A 26,872-nucleotide genomic window follows, 5' to 3' on the forward strand; every position below is an offset into this window, starting at 1 on the left:
AATACACCCTCATTAGTTACGTGATCTACCCATCTAATCTTCAGCATTCTTCTGTAGCACCACATTTCGAAAGCTTCTATTCCCTTCTTGTCCAAACTATTTATCGTCCATGTTTCACTTCCATGCATGGCTACACTCCATACAAATACTTTCAGAGACGACTTCCTGTCACTTAAATCTATACTCGATGTTAACAGATTTCTTTTCTTCAGAAACGCTTTCCTTGCCATTATCAGTCTACATTTTATTTCCTCTCTGCTTCGACCATCATCAGTTATTTTGCTTCCCAAACAGCAAAACCCCTCTACTCCTTTAAGTGTCTCATTTCCTAATCTAATGCCCTCAGCATCGCCCGACTTAATTCGACTACATCCCATTATCCTCGTTTCGCTTTTGTTGATGTACATCTTATATCCTATCACCACACCAAATCGGAAACTTATCACATTTACTTCAACTGTTTAAGAAATTTCATCATGACAATAGTTTACAAACAAATTTAAAATCAGCGTTTTCAACTAGTAAAAAACTCGTATTTCGTTCTATGAATCTGAAACATCGTCAGTGATCTGGCATGAAACGTATAAATTTTGATTTGTTTCTAGAAATCTGATTTTCTTCTAAATCTAAAAACAATGTTTGACAAAAGATACACGAGCGTTATTTTTTCTTATAGTATCAGTTTTGTTTGGTTTGAGCTCACCCCCTAGCACGTTTTTCAGTCTGGCAAATGTTTTTAGCCCTTTCATTATGGTTTGCAGCACTAAACATTTTCCTGATGTGGAATATGCAAATCGAGAAAACAAAACGCTTATGTTAATATTGTATAATAATAATTTTTAGTAACTGCGAAGACAGATTTTTGAATATCATTGTTAACAGTTGTTTATTTGCGAGAAAATTTTTCAAGCAGGTAACGTAAATTTGATAGCTTTTCGATTTAGTGGCGAGATAAGTTTCTAGCTTGAGTCGTGAATTCTCACCGTGTGACGTGGTGTTACAATTAAAGCAGTAAATGTGTATTTATTTATACACACTGCTCTACGAAATTTAAGAAGGAGACAGACAAAGTAACATAACTAGTCGCTTGGAAATGAATGAAAGTGCGTGAGCATGTTGCCAGAGGTCTCCTTGTCGTGCAAAGTGGGTGGGACGTCACGTGACGAGAGGTGAACGTGACTGTAGTGCCAAATTGGGCTCGCTCCGCAACAGGAGGCAGTTGAAGGAACGGAAAAAGACAGTGTCCGTCAACCAGCGTGCAGCTACGATGCTGTGTTCTTTCTTACAACGTGGCCTGGAGACATCTTTTGGATGACGCCACACGGGGAAGAATTATTAGGAAATTCGAAGAAAAAGTAACTGAGGTGGTTGTAGCCGAGGAGTTTGGTATTGCTCACATAATTTTTTCACGTGCATCGAGACCGTTCCGAATCACAGGCACTGTTGCCCTTAGGAGAGGAAGTGGTACACCACGGTCAACTACATCAGCAGATGGCCGCTACATTGTGCAGCAGGCGAGAAGGAACCCACGTCGAACAACGGGTGCAGTTGCAGCCGCATTTAACAGAACTGGAACACATGCAATCTCACGCTCCACAGTGGCACGGCGACTGCATATTTGTGGTCGTTCAGACCGACGACCAGTAAGTTGTGTTCCTCTTACACAGGCGCATCGGTGGAATCGTTTGCGATGGCGCCAATAGCATGAGAACTGGGCCAACGGTGAGTGGAGTCGCATGTTCTTCTCGCATGACGGCAGATTCAGTCTGAGGAGTGATTCCGGGCCGTCAGTGGCGAGTGGTGGGAACAGGTAATGCAATCAGAAGCATTGTCGAACATGATCGTTTTGACAGTGTAAGTGTTATCGTGTAGTGAGACATAATGTTGCGTGGGTACACTGACTTCCAGATCTCTAAGCACGTTACACTCACTGATCAACGTTATTGTGGTACTGGACTCTTTCCCCATGTGCGTTTTGTCAGATGTTCATTCGGCCCTGACTTCATTTGTATCGATGACAATGCCCGACCACATCCAAGAGCGCAGGTAGAGGAGCTTGTGCAGTTGTCGACAGCGTTGTTACAGGAATGGAACGGCCAACCACAACAACTCGCTAAAAGCCTGGTGGGCAGCGTGGTAACGATTTGCAGAGCATGCATTGCCGTCCGTGGTAAATACACAGCCTATTAAGAACCATGCCCGCACCATACCGTTGCTTGCGGAGTATGTATGTAGATAAGGATGTAAATGTTTCTTTAATGTCCAGTGGGCCATCATAAATCCCGATCGTTTCAGTGTAATTATTGCCTTTACATAACAGTGTCATTTATGTTCGCCTCATCGAATATTTCGTTCACTTACCTTCTGTGCTATACTATTGCAGTTTTCTCAATGTATTCCAAGTTTCATCGCGCTATGTTATGTGACAGTCAGTGGCACATCACGAGAAAGTTGCTTTCGTCCTATATTTTTGCCCATAGTGCATTTAAATAAATACACATGAGTAAATTTAAACGATAAAGTACACATATGACAAACCACGGATAAAATGAATACCAGAAATAGCAATTAAATTGGCAAGGCACAGACGTAGAATGCTTTTATCCAGTGGAACGTAAATAAATATTAGCGATGCAATGTTTTGTCATGTTTTAAGTCACGACAATGCGTAGAGCTGCAAGGCGACATGGAAGTAGACTGAAAACATCAGTGCCAGTCCCCGCAAAATGTACAAGGAGGTGATACCTTGCGGCGTTAGAGAAAACCAGGCAATTATGACGCAACGAAAAAATCACGCTCATACATCTTTTGTAACGAACTGTTTTTTGATGCAGAAGCAAATCAAAACTGCGATCGGTGACAATGTTTTTAATCACTATAACGAAAGGCTTATGGTAATTACAAAGAGGCATTTTAGTAGCTTCCAAAGGCGGATGTTCAGTACCTTTAATAATTGTTAAGTGTCGGCGGTGACGCAACCGAAGATGTTTTGTGAAGAGTCGATGCTTTTAAATTATGACTGCCAGCTAAGGTATGCGAAAAGGCTTATTCTGACACCCGCAGGTAAACGCTATTTTGGATTACTCAAATAGCTCAACTTTCTATGTAGAGTACCCACAGTAGAAATATTACATACTGAATAAAAAGGATCGCTGCGACTGTTAAAAATCTTTATTCAGAGACATGACCGGCTTCGGGAGCTATATTTGCATCATCACGTGTTTATAGTCAGCCCATAGAAGCGACATGTTGAAAAGCCGGAAAAAGGCGCATTCCCAACTTTGTGATCAAGGTACTTTAAAAATGCTATCTCGCAAATGTGCTAACGTTCATAAATAGAAGGCGGGGACTGAGGCCATCATGAAACCTCCAATATAGACAGCCTGCGGTGGAAGCATCGCTGTTGCCAATATTGAAGTAAGTCGCAGAGGTCTTTCTTATTCAGCATCAAATAGCAGCATTCGGACAGACGAAATAAGTTCGTCGGAGGCCGTGCAGTACTGAACACACGCTATGCTGGCAGGGCTGAAGGTCGAGTATATTGGACCACCGCCTCTGCCGACAGGTGGTGCCTGCTTCTGGGCTCCTTCTTCAGTCAGAGCTCGGCCGAGTGGGAGCGACTGCTGTCCAGGCAGCGCAGGAAAGTGCTCTTCGTCGATGCCAGCAGCATGGGGGTAAGAGCGGCCTTCGTCTCAGTGTTTTACGCTTCCAGATGGAATAACATCTCTGTTGGCTAACGAGGCAGCTACGGTTCTAGTGCATAGTCTCTCTACTCTCTCTGCATCCGTTTGTGATTGCTTCTCTCTCTCTCCCTGTGTGTGTGTGTGTGTGTGTGTGTGTGTGTGTGTGTGTGTGTGTGTGTTTGTATCTTCCACAAGCTAATCCACTCAAACAAATTAGTAAAAGCGTTTTATTTTCACATACCTAACAATTTGGAAACATCGCAGGTAACTTTTGGATATAAAGTAGAATGGGAACTAACAATCTCGGCAAAGCTGATGAATTCTAGAAACTACAAGCCACCTTTTTTAACTGCTTGCGTGAAGGGCCGCCCACGTGGACTGGCTTGTGTCTTGATCGATATCATTCCAGTCAGGTAGGAGCACACATTTAAAGATTGACTGCACCTGCTGTCAACACAAAATCCATCACGATTCGTGATACCACAGTTAAGAGTCGGTCGATCACAGAAACCTGAGTAAGAGAAGAATGAGAAAGACCTTCTCGTAAGACAATGCAACAAAAACAATGACTTGCTTAACGTAGGCGGAAACGATTAACAGACTAAAAGAAACAGCATCTCCTACATTTACCCGTCCCCTTAGCCATAATCTGCAGACGTGTGATCATCCCTGTGGATAATCGTGAGTGCAAACTTCGGGTTTATAATGTATGAATTATAGCTTTCTCAATGTTGGCAGAAGTTGTTGATATTGTAGTTCACATATTAATTGCATAATGGGCTCCCCACATTTTTGGAAAAGTGATTTCAAAAGGTATATTTGTGTGAATTGCAATCCCTAGGACATTGCACTGGCGATATATGTTAAACACTGATGAACGAATTATTATTATCGTTATTATTATTATTATTATTATTAGCGAATGTCCCCATGGGAGAACGATAAGCAGGTGATTAACATTTCTTAATGTTCTTCTTATTTCCCCAGTATTTCTTCATTGCCTCCCCAAAGGCCTTCTTCCTTTCTTCGGTCCACTTTGGTCGGAAAGGTTTAGATTCCGTCTCTGGAGTAAACTTCCACTTGTCGATTTTTCTTCTGAATGTATCCCGGTCTGATGTGTTTGTTATGTCAATTTTTGCCTTTTTCAAATCCTTCTTAACTTCAGTTACCCAGGGTATTGTTGCCTTAAGTGATGTCATATAGTCCAATAGACGTTTAGTTAACCTGTTTCCAGGTAATCTGTCTATATGTCCATAAAACTTCATCCGCCTCTTCCTGATATCTGCCTCGATGTTTGATATTTTTTCGGTTGTCTCGGTAGTCTGCAGCCTGTATCCATCTTGTGTGTATCGTGGTCCTAGGATTTTTCTAATAATTTTTCTCTCTACTTTCTTAATTTCGTGTAAATCTAATTTTCTATTCAGGGAGAGTGTTTCACTTGCATATGTGACTGTTGGTTTGATGACTGTGTTGTAGTGTCTGATTTTAGTGCCTTTTGATAGACATTTCTTGTTATATATATTTTGAATAAGTCCGAATACTTTCTTGATTTTCTGTAATCGGTTTTTTTGTGCTATTTTCTCAAGTCCTGTTGGTTCAATAACTTCACCGAGATACTTAAAGTGCTTGACTCTAGTTATTTCACCATACTTTGTTTTTAGTTTCGAAATATCTAATTTTGAGCAGATGAATTCTGTCTTCTCAAAGGAGATTTGCAGGCCAACCTTCTCAGCACATTCTTTAAGTGTCTCAATTTGTTTTACTGCTGTTTCTTCACTGTCAGTTATAATTGCCAAGTCATCTGCAAACGCTAAATAAGGGATGTTCAATTTTCCTTTACCTCTTCCTAGTTCAATTGGCTTCCAAAAGCTTTGTTTCCTTAGTGTTACTTCCCACTCTTTCATAACTTTGTCCAAAACTATATTGAATAATAGTGGTGAGATCCCATCTCCTTGTCTTACTCCTGTTTTAATTGAGAATGGTTCCGAAATTTCCCCTCTGAATTTAATTTTTGATTTGGTTTCTGTTAGTGTTTGTTCAATTAGTTTTCGGGTTTTAGTGTCTAGGCCTCGTTCTTCGAGAATGTGACATAGAGACTGTCTGTCTATGGAATCGTATGCCTTTTTGAAATCAACGAATGTGCAGATTATTGGTTTTGACCTGATTGCTTTAATCTTTAAAATAGTTTTAAGGTTGAATATCTGTTCCGGGCATGATCTATTAGGACGAAAGCCTGCTTGGTAGTCTGAAATTGTATGTTCTAGTTGTTCTTGTGCCCTCTTTAGGAGACATGCAGATAGAATTTTGTAGGTAACTGGTAAAAGTGAAATGCCTCTGTAGTTGTTTACGTCTGATCTCTCTCCCTTTTTGTGCAATGGGTGAATTAGTGCACACTTCCACTCCTCTGGGATATTTTCTGTCTGCCAAATTTCTTTGATGATGCTAGTGATCTCTTTTAACGAATTTGGACCAAGGTTTTTCAGTAGTTCAGCTACAATTCCATCTTCTCCCGATGATTTATTATTTTTGAGTTTTCTAATGTGACTATAAATTTCTTCTTGAGATGGTGGTAGTGAAGTCTCATTCGTGTGTTCTGGTTGTAATCTGGGGAATCTTGTACTTGGTTGTGGGCAATTTAGGAGTTGTGAGAAATATTTAGCTAGTTCTTGGCAATTTTCTTTGTTAGTTAGTGCCAATTTTCCATTCTGTTTCCGGAAGCAGAGATTTTGTGGAGTGTATCCTTTGATTTGATTTGCGAATATTTTATAAAAATCTTGAGTGTTGTGGTTCTTAAAGTTTTCTTCAATTGTGTTTAGCTGTTCATTAAGGTATTTTCTTTTAGTTTGTCTAAGTATTTTAGCTGTTTGTTTTCTCACTTTGAAAAATGTTTGTTGTGTGGTTTCTGATTTGTCACAATTGTAATTTAAAAAGGCTTGTTGTCTCTCTTCTAATGCGTTATCACAATTCGAATTCCACCATGGATGCTTGGATATTTTCTTTAACGGAATCAAATCTCTTGCTTTCTGTATAATTTTCGTTCGGAAATCTTTCCAGTTGTTTGTTGGTTGTTTATCCCATGCTTCTGTAATTTCTGATTCCTTGATATTTTTCAAGTCAAATTTGGGAATTAGTGGTGATTTCCTTTGGCGTTTCCTTTTTGGAGTGAATTTAATTTTAACTCTGGTAAGGTAGTGGTCAGAATCTATATTTGCCCCTCTGCGGACTTGAACGTCGTGTATTTCTTTCTGGAAGTCATAAGAGATCGCAACATGGTCTATTTGAAATTCACCAAGCTGAAGGTTTGGTGATCTCCATGTTTTTTGTTTCTTGGGGTCTTTTCGAAGTGATGTTGTCACGATTTTTAGGTTGTTTTGCTGACATAACTCGATGAGTCTCATGCCGTTCTTGTTTGTGAATTTGTGTGCAGGGTAATTACCGACTGTTTTTTTATATTTCCTCTCTTTGCCAATTTGCGCGTTGAAATCCCCTAGAAGAATTTTTACATCCTCCTTTGGAATTTTGGACATTTCAGTTTCGAGTTTTTCCCAAAATTTTTCTGTCTTCTCCGGTTCTTTTTTGTTGGCAATGTTGGTAGGTGCATGAACATTAATAAATGTATATATTTTGTTGGTGTGCTTGATTCGCATGGTCATTAGTCTGTTACTGATTTGATTCATGTCTATAACAGAGTCAAGGGTGTCCTTATTTACAATAAAAGCCATGCCAAATATTGCAGCTCCTTTGCCAATTTTCTTGTCTGTTTTACTTTTAAAGATACGGTAATTGTTGTAGTCTATTGTTTCTGAATCAGTGAATCTGGTCTCTTGGAGAGCAAGGATTTGAATTTTCTGTTTGTTGAGTTCTGTTGTAAGATTATGAAGTTTGCCTGTCTGAATTAGTGTCTGAATGTTAAAAGTGCCAATAAATGTATGGGACTTTCGTGGACGTTTACTAGAGAACTCCGACTTTCTCTGTCGTACGAGCCCAAGCTCCCCAGAATCCGATAGCTTGGTTGTCGCCACAGGGCGAGTGGATTGGCCACCTGGGGTAATATTAATTTTACTTGTACGAATCATACTGCTTGTAATTAAGTTCCAGCTAATGCTGGGTAGTTAGAACCAGGGATTGTTAGTTCCTGGAGCTTGGTGTTCAGCCGCACCTCACATGGTGAACAGACGCTGGCCAGAGTACCGGTGGTTGCCACACAGACGTGTCTGGGCTTTTCAATATGCTTTATCTTGTTGATAATGCTTGCCTCTTCCGCCAGTTCCGCCGTACCGATGATCTTCATCTCCGTCTTCACTACCGTTGAGGTCTTCGCCGTATCCCTGGCAAGGGACCCTCACAAGGTACTATCACCCGGGCCAGGTGAACCAAGGTTTTTTTACGAGGTGTTACTCCTCCCCCTCCTCCTTTTACAACCGGGCTTGGGACCGGCTTAGGCGGAGTTCGTTATTATTATTATATTAAAACATTCTAAACGCTGCCGGAAAAATGCAACATTCTCAAGCACAATGTCATTTTATTGACAAGCGAGGTAACAGGTAGTTCGTCATTTCAGAAATATATGATTAGAAAAGTTGACCAATCAAACACACAGTATATTCTATCCGAAAAGTTGGTTAATACACAGTTCACCCCGATCTGGTGGCAACACAGGCGTGCATTGTCGCATGTAAACGGTGCTTCAGGTGCTGAATGGCAAGCCGCAACTGATCGTCCCAGGGATCTTGCGTCTTCCGTTGCAGTTCGGCAATACTTCTTGCGGGCCCTGGAGAACGAGTAAGTTACCGCTTCATCACGTCCCACACATATCGGTCGCATCAGTCGTACGTAGACCCGCACTGTTCTCCTAAAATGCACATCACCTTACTGTCGAAGAAATGACACTAGCACGAGGATAACAGACTGTGCAATATAGCAGACGCCAGTTACTTTACCCTGCAGAAACATCTAATGTGACCAAGAGTTGTAACTAATGGCCCACCGCGCCCTACATCCCTCATTCGTATAGAAAGAGAGCGCACTCTCATCACTGAAGACAACAGCAAGCCATTCCACCTTCCAGTCTATTCTTCCAAGACACCAGAGTAGCCCTGATCGGCGATGTCGTGGTGTCTATGGTAACCTGGAAAGAGCCACACGTGATCTTAATCCTCCTGCAAGCAGAGAGGTCCCAATGGTCCCTGCTGACCCAGCAAGTGCTTAATGTGTCCCTGGATGACGTTCGGTCAGCCACAGCCGCTCGCACCGTATTTTGATCTTGCCGTGCGTCTGACCTAATCGGACGTCCACAAGCTGATCCACAGGTGTGGGAATGATCCACAGACCACTGCTGAAAGCAGCGACACATCACTAATACATCGTGCTAAACGTATGCAGCAATCTATCGGTACGTCCATCCAGCTTGCCGCAGACCCACAATGCGACCCCCGCTCAAATGGTTGGAGCTGTTCAAGAGGAGTACGTATTCGTTAGTGGGGCACGGTTGTACCCTAGAACGAACGTTGCAAGCACTGTTGACCTCTAAGCTCGTCTCACTTACTGCCTGCAGAGTCGAAACAAAGGCTGCACACCCAGGCCTCCTAGACGAAATCTGATCGCCGATGACTGCTCTGACAAATGAATCACTAACAGTGCAATCCACCAGTATGCACGTACTATGTACCCTGCTGGCACTGAACACAGTCCTTCAGGGTTCTGCATTTTTTCCAGCAGTTTATATTTCATTTTGATTAATGAATCATTATATCAAAACATTTTATTGTTATTATTATTAAATTCATAGGCATTTCCGAAGTGATGGCAAGTTTTATTTGGTGTTGGACCAAGCAAAGAACCATCAAAGGAGAAAATAATAAAGACGTGTATGTGATGGTTTCTAATAGGTTTGCTTCAAACTGTGGAAAAAGCACAGCTGATAAAATCTCCCGTTCCTTTTGTTACGTGGCCATTTATGCCAGAACTGTCATAGAAGTTATTTTTATAGTGTAATATGCAGATCTCAGTAGTGAAAATACTCAGTTCTTCAACACTGTAGGAAAACTATAGACAACACTCGCCACTGCCAATAACTGTAGTGCCGTACTCCTTCCTCTCCTTCTTTTCTTTTAACACGGTGAGGAAGACCTATTATTTTTAAGACTTGGGAGTTTTTTTAGTAGTCTCATGACAGACCAGTGGTGTTACAAAATCGTTTTCTGTCAAAAATCATTTCACCACATGTAAAGAACAGGGAGGGAAATGGCAGTGTCCTGATGAAGGTATATTTAGATATACCGAAACCGTGGTCAAGAATTTTAATAAATCTTTATCCTGCAACCGTTTTGGCTGTCATCATTTACCGTGAACTATTCACATTCACACAGTGGTACTTCAGTTTCACTGTAAACCTGTAAACAGCCTGTAGCCACGTCCGCACCGCTCTGGACCGCTGGTATCAACAATAATTGAAGTCGTCTGATCCATGGCGCATGCAGTTTCTGAGCGGGAACATTCAACTGTTTCGGTGCTGTTAATTCATTATTGTTGACTGCACTTTGGTTACCGCCTGTCGTCAGTGTTATTGTCGTTTCGATATTTGCCTTTTATTGTCTGCCACTAAGCAGCCTTTAACTCAGTTTCCTGTCGGTGTTTGTGAATAGGTGTTTACGTAACAATGAAGTCCGTGTCTGGATTAAAATGCCGAAACGCTCAGTACTGTGCGAATGCAAAAAATCATATGACTGGATTAAAATGGATACTTAAGGTAAATTCAGTGCGATATATAGTATCTGCAAGGACGACTCGCATTCTGAAACTACAGTAATTAAAGAAAATTAACTAATAATTATATGTTTCTCGCGATAAACACTTCCGAGGAAAGACACTATACGTTTAAAAAGCAAGTGATTAAGTCACCGAACAATCAAAAAACTGTACCTTATAATGCTTTCTGTTCACGCCATCTCACATTTACCGAATAGAATTATCGGTGATGGGTGCAAACCAGCGGAAAGAGAGAGATGCATATTCAATAAATTTAAATAAAAAAAGCAATTGTTCATTTATTCAAACATAAATTTATAATGGATCACTGCTTATTAGCCTCTTAAAGTCAACCAAAACTCCGTATGGCGAAAGAAAAATGCGTTATAAGCAAATACAGACGAGTACATAAATTATAAAAAATACTTTGTTTCTAAATGTACTTTTTATTCAATTCTTTTTTAAATAAGATACATTTATTAGTCTCTAAAAAAGTTGGCAAATCTTGTCATGGTTCACGTACATCCGAAAAGACCGGAAGAGTATGGAAGTGAAACCACTCAAACCCGGAGACCGAGTGAAAACATTCATGCTATAGACATAACCAAAAAAATGGTTCAAATGGCTCTGAGCACTATGGGACTTAACATCTGTGGGCATCAGTCCCCTAGAACTTAGAACTACTTAAACCTAACTAACCTAAGAACATCACACACATCCATGCCCGAGGTAGGATTCGAACCTGCGACCGTAGCAGTCGCGCTGTTCCGGACTGAGCGCCTAGAACCGCTAGACCACCGCGGCCGGCTAGACATAACCGAGACAGACTTGGTCATTCGGTTCTCTCTCACATCGAATGAAACCAATCAGACATGGAAAGTGAGTGAAAAACATTCATATAGCTGACGTAGCCGCAGTTACTAGTTTCATTAGGTTATTCCATTCGACTGAAAAAACTGACTGAGCGAAAAAACAGTTGACTGGCTAAAATCGGTTTTACCTCGTGTTACTTGCAACAAATACGTTATATCAAGAATGAAGTTATGTGCATTAAGAAGCTAAGTGCATGATTGGTCTTGCTTTTTTTTTGCATACACACTGATCAGGCAGAACGAACGATCTAAATGCGATAGCGTAAGGAAATATAGTTGCACAGGGGGTCCGATGCCTGACCCGACGGTTTATCGGGCCAGCCCTGTTGAACAAATCGAACCACCTGGCGGAGAACCAGTTAGACGGCAACAACAGCTGCTACGCGCGAGCTCGTAATTGGGAAACCCTTGACGGCGGCCTGCGTTTCATTGTCAAGATGGAAGCGAAGCAATTCTTCACCATCAAAGTCGGGATCAGGACCCAAAGGAAGGCGGGAAGAGATGTCCACTTTGACATATTTAGATATAGATCCAAATGGATTTCGAAACTCTAGCGAGACAAGAGCAGCGCCCAGCTTTCAAAGCAGTGTGTCAGGCAAGGAAGTGTGAGGGTTAAACAAGGAAACCAAGAGTTTACGGTCAGTAATAAGGTGAAACTTGGCGCCATACAAAAAACATGAAATTTCTTGGGAGCAAAAACTACGGCAAAAGCCTCATTTTCCACCTAGCAGTAGCGGAGCTGGGACGGAGTGAGAGATTTAGAGGCGAAAGCAACAGATCGTTCTGAGCCACTGGCACATTAGTGGGCTAGGACAGCGCCAAGGCCGTATTGTGAGGCGTCAGTCGCCAAAACTATGTGCTGATCCGGAGAGAAAGTAGATAAACAAAGGGCCGAGTGTAGTTTGGATTTCAACCTTTGAAAAGCACGTTCACTTGGCGCCATACAAAAAACATGAAATTTCTTGGGAGCAAAAACTACGGCAAAAGCCTCATTTTACACCTAGCAGTAGCGGAGCTGGGACGGAGTGAGAGATTTAGAGGCGAAAGCAACAGATCGTTCTGAGCCACTGGCACATTAGTGGGCTAGGACAGCGCCAAGGCCGTATTGTGAGGCGTCAGTCGCCAAAACTATGTGCTGATCCGGAGAGAAAGTAGATAAACAAAGGGCCAAGTGTAGTTTGGATTTCAACCTTTGAAAAGCACGTTCACAACCCGGACTCCAGCAAAAAGGTACATTCTTGTGCAACAAGACATGCAACGGATGGGACTATGTGACCGCCCCTGGAAGGAATTTATCATAGTAGGCTATCTTCCCTAGAACGGCCTGAAACTCGTCGTGGAAGATGGGCAACGCATGGACGTAACAGCAGAAATGTGACCTGCCAGAGCCGGCCGCTGTGGCCGAGTGGTTCTAGGAGCTTCAGTCCGGAACCGCACTGCTGCTACGGTCGCAGGTTCGAATCCTGCCTCCGGCATGGATGTGTGTGATGTCGTTAGGTTATTTAGTTTTAAGTAGTTCTAAGTCTAGGGGACTGATGACCTCAGATGTTAAGTCCCTTAGTGCTTAGAGCCATTTGACCTGGCAGAGGGAGAACCGCACCCTTCAAGACCTCGAACCCCCAGTAAACAATAGAAGGTTGAAAAACTGAGTTTTGCAAAGTTACACCGTAAAACAGAAAACAAAGTGCTCAAATATTTCAAGTGATCAGCCGTGGAGGAGCCTCTGACAACAATGTTAGCCAAATAATTAATGCAATCTAGGACAGGCATAGTTAACTGCTCTAAAAATCGTTGGAAAATAGCAGGGGCCGCTAGCCACATCAAAAGGAAGGCGCAAATATTGATAGAGACCGAAAGGAATATTCAAAACCAGAACTCGCCGAGACTCGTCCACAGGAACCTGTAGATACGCTTCCGCCAAATTGATTTCAGGAAAGTACTGACGTGTCGATATTTTCATCAGCAGTTCCTCCTGGCGTGGGAGAGGGCACGTATCCACGATCGACTGCGCGTTGACAGTAGTTCTAAAGTTGCCACCGAGGCGAAGTTTCCCCGATGGTTTCCCAACCACAACTAGTGGAGATCACCATTCACTAGCCGCAACAGGTTGCACCGCCCCTAGTGATTGAAGTCTGTCCAATTCTGCTTTCACTTGCTCTTTCAGGGTGACAGGAATAGGATGCGCAAGACAAAAACTAGGCCGAGCCGTGGATTTCAAAGAAATGTGAACAGAAAAATTCGTAGCACACCATATGTATAAAAATGGTGCTATATTTAGAATAGTCGATATATAATCTTACGGGGATACCGTCTGGGCCAGATGCCATCCTGGCGCCTAAGGATCTTAACTGTTTTACAATCCCAGATGCACTAAACACTGCCAGCCGTCCTTGCGTTTGTTCGACAATTGAAAGGGGGAATGGTGCTGCAATCCTTTACCGTAAACGAGTTTTTGAAAGCTAGGTTTAGAAGTTCAGCCTTCTGTTTATCATCATCCTTTACATTACCCGTACTGTCAACAAGAGAAGGTGTTCAATTAGTAGATTTTACGTACGACCAAAATTTTTTGGGGTTATTTTTAGAATCTGCAGATAAAATATTACTTTCAAATTCGTTTAAAGAATCTTTCATTGAGCTTTTGAAAAGCTACTTTCATTTCGCATAATTTCTGATTGTCAGCGGGGCAGTGACTAAGTTTAAAGCGACTGTGCAAAATTCTCTGCTTTCTCAGCAACTCTGTAATATGTTAGTTGAAACAAGGTGGATCTTTTCTCTCCCACATATTTTTGCTAGGCTCATATTTCTCTAGCACGTGGTGGACAATACCTTTAAATTCCGACCAAAGATGATCATTATCTTTGAGTCCCGCAGTGAATGCTTGAAGCTAACTATGAAGATATTCATTAATGACATTTTCATCTGCTTTCCCAAACAAGAAAACTCTACGCTGTTTCTTTGGTTTTATTGCAACTTTCACTGACATAGAAGCCACAACGACATTATGGTCGCTAATACCTTGTTGTAGATTAACTTCCTCAAAAAGATTAGGACTGTTTGTTGCCAAAATATCTAATATGTTCCCATCTCGAGCTGGTTTTCTAACCAGTTCCTCAATGCTGTATGTTGAGAGCACTCTTAGAATAACTAACACGAGTCTTTGCTTCTGCCTGCTGTGATAAACGTGTAATTTTCCAGTCAATGGAGGCACGATTGAAGTCTCCACCTATAACTAATGGATAATTGGGATAGAGTGGCCGAGCGGTTCTAGGCGCTACAGTCTGGAACTGCGCGACCGCTACGGTCGCAGGTTCGAATCCTGCCTCGGGCATGGATGTGTGTGATGTCCTTAGGTTAGTTAGGTTTAAGTAGTTCTAAGTTCTAGGGGACTGATGTCCTCAGAAGTTAAGTCCCATAGTGCTCAGAGCCATTTGAACCATTTGATAACTGGGATATTTATTTCCTATATACTCAAGACTTTCCCTGAAAAGTTCTGCAACGTTTGTTGCGGATGCTGGTGGTCTATAAAAACATCCTAATACAATGGTCACTCCTTGTCTGATTGACAGCTTTATCCAGACTGTTTCACAATACGACCCAGTATCGATCTCAACTGCGTTTAAACAGCTTTTAACTAAACATTGTCCAATCCGAGTTCAAAATTTCACTGCTATTTATGTCCGGTTTCAACCAGCTTTCGGTACCTAATATAACATAGGCATTACTACTGCATATTTCTGAGAGTAACTCAGGGATCTTGCTACAGACACTCCGACGGTTTACTAACATGAGATGTAGCATATGTAAATCCTCTGGAATGACCTGTTTAGGCGAACTAACAACTTTTACAGTTGGCACACCCACATTAGTGTCATGAACTGCCAACGGTTTGTTTCCCGTGAGGAGGAACCTAATCTACAAAAACCCCATGTGCACGCCACAAGTACTGTGCTACCCATGTAGCTGCTTCCTCTGTGTAGTGCGCTAAATGGTTCAAATGGCTCTGAGCACTATGCGACTTAACTTCTGAGGTCATCAGTCGCCTAGAACTTAGAACTAATTAAACCTAACTAACCTAAGGACATCACACACATCCATGCCAGAGGCAGGATTCGAACCTGCGACCGTAGCGGTCACGCGGTTCCAGACTGAAGCGCCTTTAACCGCACGGCCACACCGGCCGGCGTAGTGCGCTAATGACAATACACACAGGCCCAAACCCGATAGAGGACTCGAACCTCCGACAGGAGGAGCCGCGTGGACCGTGAAAAGACGCCCTAGACCACACGGCTGTAAGAAGGGCTCAGAAGTTGTATCATAAAACAGATTTACTCAGATATTGTAGTTTAACATTAGTTTACCACGTATTTTACGTTTGCTTAACTGTTAACGCTATCAGGTTGCGCTAGTCAAACGTATACAAGTGAGGTTAGAATTCACTGTCAGTATCGCTTTTCCTAGTAAAACGTATAGAAACTGCTACCTTCAATGTGTCGAGCCTAAATGACACCAATAAACGTGAATACTGATCGCACGATACAGCAGTTGTCAAAAATGGCTAAGTCGTCCGTAATGGCCAAACTGTCAACGCATACGTCTTTCAGGTTTGAGCCCTAGTCTGAACCGCTGCTCATCTGCTCTGGCTCAGTGTCTTCTTCCGTTCTCGAAAGACCTTTTCCAAGACACATTTAAAATGCATTGAAGGGTCAATCACCTTCTATGATGCCAGTTTTGATTTCAAAGCGTCCGGGATCTCGCCAACGAATTTCACTTCCGATAAGTGCTATTTTGTTGGTTTTTTTTTTTCATCCGCCTCTATGTCGCTTAACAAGCTTAAGCTCCTGCTGCTTCACTCGCATAGAATCTGCAGTCTGCGCCAATTTCTTTCGTTTTAATGAAATATTTTGAAAAATCTATTCATCCCCTATTTCACCCCGTTAAGTGTTGAATTTTCAATAATGCTGTCGTTCTAGCCGACAGCGGTGACCAAGCGCTTCTAGCCGCTTCAGTCCGGAACCGCGCGACTGCTACGGTCGCTGGTTCGAATCCTGTCTCGGGCGTGGATGTGTGTGATGTCCTTAGGTTAGTTAGGTTTAAGTAGTTCGAAGTTCAGGGGACTGATGGCCTCCGATGTTAAGCCCCATAGTGCTCAGAGCCATTTTTTTTTGACGTTCTAGTTTCAAAATTGTCTTAATATCGACATATTTTCAAGTAACTTTTCAATATGGGGTGGAATATAAGAAAAATCCCTTCTTAAACGATGCCTACAGTATAACACCAACATCTTCACCAAATGTCAAGTTTCTGTCTTTAGCGGGGGCTGTGCTATAATCAGCCAGTGACTCATTCAGGACATTTCCCTTACGCATACGCTGATCAGACAAAACATTATGACCACCGACCTGCTATCGATATAAACCCATCCAGGCGATAGCTGAGTCACCTGGCGAGGAGTAACTACCAGTCAGACACATGCGCGGTGCATGTAGTATCAGTGGGCGTATTGTCCGTGTGTAGAATGGGGAAGGCCTGCGATCTGTCTGCGTTTGATCGAGAGCGGACTGTGATGACCCGGAAGCTCAGCGTGAGCATTTCGGAAACTGCACGGCTTTTCGGGTGTTCGAGGAGTTCTGTGGTGAATGTCTTCAACATGTGGCCAGACCAAGGTGAAACCACGTCCGGACGTCGTGGGATTGGGCGGCCACCCTTCATTACAGATATCGGACGTCGTAGCCCGAGCAGACTGGTAAGAGAAGACAGGCGGCGAACTGTGGTAGAACTAAGATCACTCTTTAACGTTGGGCATAGTAAAAGTGTATCTCAACGCACAGTGCACCGAATACTGTTAACAATGGATCTCAGCAGCCGACGACCCATGCGTGTGTCAATGTTCACACCACGACATCCCCAACTAACAAGGGGAGGCCGCCAATTGTGAAATTCAGATTCGGTTCATACTGCACATAATAAAAGCTCATGGCTAGAGGTGTAATGTGGCAAAGCACCAAGATGCACTTCTCAGCCGTTGTCGAGAAAATCGACAGTTAAAAGAAACCGTTGCGGTGAAATACTCTCGACGATTAGCAATTTTCTACAGCGTCGTGGCGCAGCGGTAAGTGCTCGGGTTCGTAATCCGAAGGTCGCCGGATCGAATCTCGCGCCATGCCATTTTTTTAATTATTAGTTTTTTGTAATTCAAATATATATATATATATAAAGTATTAATTAATTGCTTATGCATGTTGGTGAAGGCGGATCGCTCTCCAATTGTACCGCCTCCATTTTTCCGTTTTTTTTAACAGGGTGTACCAAAGCTCTCCGGTCCGCACTGATTTTCGACAATGTTATAAGTTGCGCTAGGGACCGCATCTACCTTCTTTCGAAGTTAGCAGGCAACTACGCTGTTATGCGACGGCTCGTTTCGGCCCATTCAACATCTGTCATTCAAGTGTAACGAGCGAGTAACGGAGTTTATATTTCATACCTGCCACAGCAAATTTGTGTTCGAGGGGTCTCTATTCTAATTCGAACGTTTGACTTACGCTATACGTATTCGTTTCGGAATATCGTATCTACGTCTTCCGTTAACTATGCGTGGTTAACATTATGAAGACAATTAATAACATTTGTGAAATACAACTTTGTTTGCGGAAAACATAATGATGTGCGAAGTCGCCAGTTTTTCCACGACAAACGACTTTCAACAACTTATTATATGCATAATTGTTACAACTGATTGCCGGGAATTATATATATATATATATATATATATATATATATATATATATATATATATGAATTATAAAAACAAATACTAAAAAAAAAAGAAGGTTGCATAGCGCGAGATTCCATCCGGCGACCTTCGGATTACGAACCAGAGCGCTTACCGCTGCGCCATGACGCTGTAGAGAATTACTAATCGTACAGAGTATTTCACTGCAACGGTTTCTTTTAACCGTCGATTTTCTCGCCAACGGCTGAGAAGTGCATCTTGGTGCTTTGCCACATTACACCTCTGGCCATGAGCTTTTATTATGCGCAGTATGACTCGAATCTGAATTTCGCAATTGGCGGCCTCCCCTTGTAAGACTGAAATCGCCACGTGACAATCGGCGTTGGCACAGTGGTTCAAAAATGGCTCTGAGCACTATGGGACTCAACTGCTGAGGTCATAAGTCCCCTAGAGCTTAGAACTACTTAAACCTAACTAACCTAAGGACAACACACACATCCATGCCCGAGGCAGGATTCGAACCTGCGACCGTAGCGGTCGCGCGGTTCCAGACTGTAGCGCCAGAACCGCTCGGCCACCAGCGGCCGGCTGGCACAGTGGCAGGACGTTGCATGGACTGAGGAATTACGATACCTTCTTCATCACGACAGTGGGCGGGCGCAAATCCATAGTCTTCCAGGGGAAACAGCTCCCTGACACCTGTACTCTGGGGCGGAGACAAGCTGGCGGCCACTCCATTATGCTCTGCAGAACATTCACGTGGTTCACGTGGGAATCCATGAGTCCAGCTCGTGCAAGGCACCATGACGGCCAAGGGGTATCGTACACTGGTTTCAGACCACGTACAGCACTTCATGACGAAAATGTTTCCCGACGGCAGAGCCATTTCTCAATAAGATAAGGCACCGTGAGTGTAATGGAGTGGTTCGAGGACCACAGTGGCGAGTTCCAGTTGATATTCTGGCCCCCTACCTCGCCAGATATGAGCCCTATCGGGTACACCTGGGATGTGATGGAACGCGGCGTGAGAGCTCATAGCCCTCCCCCCCCCCCCCTCCCCGAAATTTACGGGAATTAGGTGACTTGTGTGCACTGATGCGGAACCAGTTCCCTCCAAAGACTTGCCGAGGCCTCGTTCCTGCCATGCTACAACGTATCGTCGCTGTTATCCGTGCCAAAGGTGGAAATACTTGGTAGATGGCAGTCTGATCAGTGTAGAGCTTTTATGTGGTCTCTATTAATGTAGGGTCCGATCAAGTGAAATGCGTAAATGAACAGCTATTGTGCTTCTTGTTATGGACTGAGGTGCACTGTTCTCAGAACTAGTTTTTTCTTGTAGTCTCATTTCTCAAAAAAAAAAAAAAAAAAAAGGCTCTGAGCACTATGGGACTTAACACCTATGGTCATCAGTCCCCTACAACTTAGAACTACTTAAACCTAACTAACCTAAGGACATCACACAACACCCAGTCACCACGTCTCATTTCTCGTTTGGCCTTCAAATGGTTCTGAGCACTATGGGACTTAACATCCGAGGGCATCCGTCCCCTAGAACTTAGAACTACTTAAACCTAACTAACCTAAGGACATCACACACATCCATGCCCGAGGCAGGTTTCGAACCAGCGACCCTAGTAGCCGCGTGGTTCCGGACTGAAGCGCCTAGAACCGCTCGGCCACAACGGCCGGCCGTTTGGCCTTCCTTGGCTAGGATGGACCCTGTTACTGCTATTACTGCTATTATTCTGGTTATTGCTAGTGTAGTCGTCGTTATTATTATTAACGGACTCTGGTCTCTACTTCCCGTTTCAGATATTGCTCGCGCTTGCGACGCCGATCGACCTTCCGGGTCGGGACGTGTCCTTTTCGTACAACTTTGAAGCCAATTACGCTCTGCCGAGCAACCTGACGCAGCTGCTCGAGAACGATTTCACGCTGGTGCGGAGACAACGCTCTCTAGACCGACGCTCGGCCTACAGCCTGCTGGAGAAGCGCTTCGAGAGGCAAGTCCTGTGCTCAGCGCACATCCAAGGTGCAAGTTGTCGACGCGTGTACCAGTCGCAAGCTAATTGGCGCTCGAAAACGACACGAGCGTCGAAGTCTTCTGCTATAGAGACCCACTTTTCCTTTGATTTTAAAAACATTGTTGGAGAAAGTCATCGATCAAAAGAGAATATTTAAAATTAATTATAAAACAGTCTAGATCCCAAAGGCACGTTTATTACAGGGTGATCGGTTTCGATCATCACATGGTTATCTTCAGACCTTAAAAACCATATTGATGGGCAATCGCCGTTTACGGAGCAGGAACGCCTGAATGAGATAATCATTCGCAAGTTAATATTGATAAATCGTTTGCAAATGCTAGACAATTTATAGATAACTTGCCTCTGTCTCAAGTGCTTGGCGGATCAATTTTGAGGACTGATTCTGTTTGTGCCGTTCTTCTATCACTTTGTCAAGGAACCAACGTAAAAGTAATGGAGACAGACCATCTCCTTCTTTGACTCCCATTTTCATTTCGAAAGGATCTGAGAGTTCCTCGGAACTTTAGTCTTGGATTTTGTACTCGTATTATTATTGCAGTTGATTTCAGATTTAGACCTTTTTCTTGTAATATTTGGAAGAGTGATTCGCCGTCAACTGAGTCTTGGGCTTTTTTTTTTTTTTTTTTTTTTTTTTAATTCACAGGTTTGCTACCGTTTTCTGATGTCTTAGGGTTAACTGTAGGTTCAACATTTGCTCTCGACAGGAACGGCCTGGTCTGAGTCCTGACTGATATTTTTCAGTTTTTATTTCAAGTTGTTTCTGTGCTTTATCGAAGAGACCCTGGGATAGAACTTCGTATGTAGCTGATATTAGTGAGATTCCCCTGTAGTTATTTACATCTGATCTCTCTCCATTTTTGTGTAACGAGTTAATTAACGCATTTCTCCAGTCTTATGGAACTACTTCAGTTTGTCAATTATCCTTTTGGTGTTTCTGTTTTATGGTATTTGAACCTGCTGATTTGACAATTTCTGCTATGATTCAATCTTTCCCTGATGCTTTACAATACAATTCATGAAACATTTTTTTTTTTTAAATCGTGTAGGTAACTGCCTAAATATGGAGTAATAAATAGTACGATATGTGAAAGACAAACTCACAAAATTTTCTTTTGAACTTTCAACTGATGGCAGTAGCGCCACAGGCCGTACGTGCGGAAAAACATTTTGTATGCAAGAATTTGCCAATCGATAGTATCTGTGCAAAGACCTTTCCATGGCACGTTTCACAATACCTCACCAGTTTACAGCAGTATAGTGAAGCTGTACAAGTAATTGGAGACGGATGATTGTTTGTGAGACGCAAAACGTTCGGGCCGACAGAGTGCGTCAAAGCGGACTGAATGTGAGTGATCTGATGCGAAGCCCCACAAAGTCTGCCTACCAAGCTAGTGCAGCACTCAATATCCCTTAACCACTTAATTAATTTTCAGTGACGAAACCACACCCCATCTTTCAGAAACGGCCAACCGACACAACACACACCTATAGAGGACAGATAATCCAAATGCAGCTGTCGAGCACGTTCTGGATTGTGAGAAACTTCGCGTCTTCTGTGCCGTTTCCAACAATACAGTCCATAGACCCTCCTTCTAGACTGAGAGAATTGTCAATGATATCACTTATTTCGACATGTTACAATTGTGGCTCATGTACCACACTAAACGATAGCAGGGATTTACTCTTTCAGCAAGTTGGCATCCCTGCTCATTTCCACTACTGTACACGAGATTACCGCAATAACACTTAAACCATGTCGAGTGGCTGCCACAGTTGCCAGACGTAATACCTTGCAATTTTTCCTTGTGGGACTACGTTGTGCCTCTACCACAAGACCCCGAAGACTTAGCAGCTGTTCTCACCTTCACTCGTAATAAACTGGGTCGACTAGAGTCAGAATTGGACTACCAGTTAGATGTGTGTAGTATGACGGTGGACATTATTGAGGGTTTGTTTTCCACATGCTGTATTCCTTAGCCATTTGCGTGTGCCGATTTTTTGAAATGTTTCTTGGACTTTGTAATTACTCTGTAAGCGGTGTAATACAATATAGCGTCTCCCAAGTTTTGCTTCTGATGTAGAATACGATATTGCATCTCACTTGCTACGTTCTTTTCCGCGAAGAAAAACAATGACTGTCTCAGTCTTTCAGGCTTCGGAATACTCTGCAACCTGTTTGAGGACGGCTAATGGCACAGGATTGGCATTCGGGAAAAGCAAGGATTCAAATGCCGTCCCGCCAAGAAGGTATAGGTTTTCAGCGATTTTTCCTAATCTTTTAAGGAGAATAACCGTCCGTTTTCTTTCAAGAAAACAAGAACAATTTCCGGCCGCATCTTTGCCTTACCCGCGCTTTTGTTCCGTCTTCCATCTAGTCATCGACGAGATGTTCAACCCCAATCGTCCTCCCTACTTTTCTTTATTTTTAGTGTAAAGGCAACTCGACTACATGTTACTTTATTTTCCTTGACGACATGTGGCATGGAACAGCGACTTGGGAGCCTTATACGTTATTATGGTATTTCAGTTTCAAGACATGGTTAGACTTTTCAGGCACTCATATAGACTCTGCTGCTTTGTTCCAGGGAAGGTCTAACGGGCCGTGCATGCGTTCTCAGGACGGTCTGTGAAGTTGCAGAGACACCTTTAAGGCACAACGGCCTCGTCGGAGATCTTATGCACATTTTCTTCACGTGAGTGTACTGTTTATTCATTCCACACAAAAGCGCTAGATAGACAAAATGTAACGCCTGGAAATAATATTGTGTTACTGTTAACAGTGCAGTTAATAACGGCCACTCTATATTTCCCGACAACACATACTATTAAAGTGCGGGTCATTTACGACGGCGGCCGAGTTTAGGTTCGTTCTGTGCATCTGACGTCACAAAACACAGTCGGCTAATGAAAAGAGAACGACGTTGCCAGAGCTCGACTGCAGTGCAGAGCACGGACGAGTGTCTTCAGTTTTAGAAACGTTCAGTCATAAATAAAGTAATTGAACAAAAGCAATGTCTTGATAGCAGACTTTCTATAAAATAAAGTTTGGAAAAAGCATTCTTTATACCAATTGCTCCACAATCTATTAATTAATTAAACCAAACAAGCAATAAGCCTCCTAATTCAGGCGATAGCAAGGAAATTCATTCTCGCTAACCGCTTTTTCGCAGTAATGAACAGCGGTAATTGTTTATTTCCTATTGTACTTCGACAAAACGTGTGTAATTCATAGTCATACCAGCAGTGTTTGTCGGCATTTTGCGTGCTTCTTTAAAGTCCTCCAGGAACTCAATTGAATGACGAGCTGCGGTAGCGTAGTGGTTAAGGTGTTTGAATTCTAAGCAAAAGGCTATTCGGTGCTTAATATTTTCTTTATTTAAAAACAATATCGAAATGTCTTACTTCATGAATTTTATTCGTTTGAATGTAATTTTTTTAAATTTCTAGTGGCAACTAAAATCGACCATACGGAAAGTATACGCTGTGGACTTTTACCTCTGCAAACTCTCCAAAATTTCGTGCAATGGTTTACTACATTTAATACTGCACAATAACTGCGTTGAACATGGAAACAAAAGTAAGTCATTTATGGGGGGAAGGTATCAGTCAAGAAGATGTGCAAAAATCAAATTTTTAGGCCAAATAGTTTTTGTGATATCGAATGATAAATGTGTCAAAGCAGCCGGAACACTGTTATAACTGTTATAACCAGGAATAACACAATAACCTCGTCAGTCTGGTTTATTAAATCACAAATCACTTTTTAACAGTTATGTTAGGCAAGCGTCTACCCAGGCTCACACTCAGAAGTAATGCATAATTAAAGTTTGGTTGCACCAATGTCCAAATGTGCATAGTGGGGTGCACGTCCCGTAATTATTCCCAAGTCCAGTGAAGTTCAGTATCTCCAAGTGAAGTCGTTAGATTTCCGCCGAGCAGCCAGGTAACCTCGAGTGGTACGGCGAGTCATCCACAAGCAGCTGGAACACGGCGTAATGCACTTCCCGATGAGAACTGTCGTTTGCGGCGGCGGCCGGGTTTATGAAAGGCTTGCTCGTTAATGGAGCCGTAGGCTGGGGCGCTGTTTTCCGGGGAAAACCAATCGCAATGTTTCCTGGCGTAGCCAATTGCTGTGTGCTGACAAACGCGCGCGCGCGAAGGCGGCCAGCGATGGTAGCCACGAGCCGCTCGGAGAAGTGCGGCCAGCGATGTATTTCTCGGCCACGTAACGGAGCGTGCGTGTGAAGACGGCCAGCGATGGAAGCAGCGGGCCGCCCAGAGAAGTGCGGCCAGCGATGTATCTGGCGGCCGCGTACTGGAGCGCGTTGTTCGGTGTTTGTTAGAAGTGGTGTATACCACAAACACCATGTGTCTGCACAGGCGAGCAGTGCAGTGATGACAAAATCGCACACAGCGCGGAATGCGGGGAGCACGTCTCTGTAGCAGCGAAAGGGTTAACGCGCCCGTGGCGGCTTTACTTCATAAACTGCGCGCTCCCCCGTAAACGTAGGTTTGCGAACTATAATATACTATGGAGCTGCTTCTCTTGCGCGCGTAACTGGCAACGCCGCAATCTCCCGCGTCTGGGCGGGCACGCGCGAGCCGCCAAGATAAAAGAATTGAACTATGGTGAAAAAGGGTAGCTATACAGGGTGTTACAAAAAGGTACGGCCAAACTTTCAGGAAACATTCCTCACACACAAATAAAGAAAAGATGTTATGTGGACATGTGCCCGGAAACGCTTAATTTCCATGTTAGAACTGATTTTAGTTTCGTCAGTATGTACTGTACATCCTCGATTCACCGCCAGTTGGCCCAATTGGAGGAAGGTAATGTTGACTTTGGTGCTTGTGTTGACATGCGACTTATTGCTCTACAGTACTAGCATCAAGCACATCAGTACATAGCATCAACAGGTTAGTGTTCATCACGAACGTGGTTTTGCAGTCAGTGCAATGTTTACAAATGCTGAGTTGGCAGATGCCCATTTGATGTATGGATTAGCACGCGGCAATAGCCGTGGCGCGGTACGTTTGTATCGAGACAGATTTCCAGAACGAAGGTGTCCCGACAGGAAGACGTTCGAAGCAATTGATCGGTGTCTTAGGGAGCACGGAACATTCCAGCCTATGACTTGCGACTGGGGAAGACCTAGAACGACGAGGACACCTGCAATGGACGAGGCAATTCTTCGTGCAGTTGGCGATAACACTAATGTCAGCGTCAGAGAAGTTGCTGCTGTACAAGGTAACGTTGACCACGTCACTGTATGGAGAGTGCTACGGGAGAACCAGTTGTTTCCGTACCATGTACAGCGTGTGCAGGCACTATCAGCAGCTGATTGGCCTCCACGGGTACACTTCTGCGAATGGTTCATCCAACAACGTGTCAATCCGCATTTCAGTGCAAATGTTCTCTTTACGGATGAGGCTTCATTCCAACGTGATCAAATTGTAAATTTTCACAATCAACATGCGTGGGCTGATGAGAATCCGCACGCAATTGTGCAATCACGTCATCAACACAGATTTTCTATGAACGTTTGGGCAGGCATTGTTGGTGATGTCTTGATTGGGCCCCATGTTCTTCCACCTACGCTCAATGGAGCACGTTATCATGATTTCATACGGGATACTCTACCTGTGCTGCTAGAACATGTGCCTTTACAAGTACGACACAACATGTGGTTCATGCACGATGGAGCTCCTGCACATTTCAGTCGAAGTGTTCGTACGCTTCTCAACAACAGATTCGGTGACTGATGGATTGGTAGAGGCGGAGCAATTCCATGGCCTCCACGCTCTCCTGACCTCAACCCTCTTGACTTTCATTTATGGGGGCATTTGAAAGCTCTTGTCTACGCAACCCCGGTACCAAATGCAGAGACTCTTCGTGCTCGTATTGTGGACGGCTGTGATACAATACACCATTCTCCAGGGCTGCATCAGCGCATCAGGGATTCCAAGCGACGGAGGGTGGATGCATGTATCCTCGCTAACGGAGGACATTTTGAATATTTCCTGTAACAAAGTGTTTGAAGTCACGCTGGTACGTTCTGTTGCTGTGTGTTTCCAATCCATGATTAATGTGATTTGAAGAGAAGTAATAAAATTGAAAGTAAGCGTTTCCGGACACATATCCACATAACATATTTCCTTTCTTTGTGTGTGAGGAATGTTTCCTGAAAGTTTGGCCGTACCTTTTTGTAACACCCTGTATATCAACGTGTAAACTACAGCGCTTTTACCTGACATTTTTTCAGTTCTTGAACGAATCTACAGTCGCATGATTCAGAACATATTCTCAGCTCGAACATAACCTTACTCCTTGTGAAAAGAAAAGTTCCTCGAAGAGCCAGGTTAGGTTCACTCCTCGTCCTCTTTACATTCGAAATATTTATTGCAAGTCGTAGACGGTGGGGTGGTGGAGGGGGGAGGAAAACTGCTAGATTATACGTCAAATGGCTGTTAGGACTTGCTGCTAAAAAAATTCATTCACCGCACTTTTCGATCACACGTCGTACAGATTGAGCAGTACGAGGAAAAGACTGCATCGTTTGCATGGCACCCTGTTTAATTCGAGCGGTTCGTTCTTGGCCTTCCGTTGTTATTGCTCCTTGTTGAAGTAAAGCAGTGTGTGCCTGCTGCCGCAGACCTTCCACGTCGACGGAGGAGGGCCTGCCGCTGGAGTTCTCCGAGGCCGAGGAGCGCGGCAGGGCGGGGGCCGACTGCGCAGCCGCCTACCCCGCCTGCAGACACAGCCCGCTCGACCTGGTGTCCGTCGTCATATGA

At 43.4% G+C, this 26,872-nt stretch overlaps 1 protein-coding gene across 1 annotated transcript; it reads left to right on the forward strand.

Annotated features, from left to right (window-relative positions):
• Positions 1 to 1,694: 1,694 nt before the first annotated feature.
• On the forward strand, positions 1,695 to 26,872 carry LOC126413235 (uncharacterized). The gene is made up of 5 exons (XM_050083134.1): positions 1,695 to 1,810; positions 3,566 to 3,674; positions 19,845 to 20,035; positions 22,666 to 22,773; positions 26,734 to 26,872. The coding sequence occupies exons 1-5, from the start codon at positions 1,737 to 1,739 to the stop codon at positions 26,870 to 26,872; spliced, it is 621 nt and encodes a 206-aa protein (XP_049939091.1). The 5' UTR covers positions 1,695 to 1,736.

The sequence above is a fragment of the Schistocerca serialis genome, chromosome 7, assembly GCF_023864345.2.
Source record: "Schistocerca serialis cubense isolate TAMUIC-IGC-003099 chromosome 7, iqSchSeri2.2, whole genome shotgun sequence".
NCBI lineage: Eukaryota > Metazoa > Arthropoda > Insecta > Orthoptera > Acrididae > Schistocerca > Schistocerca serialis.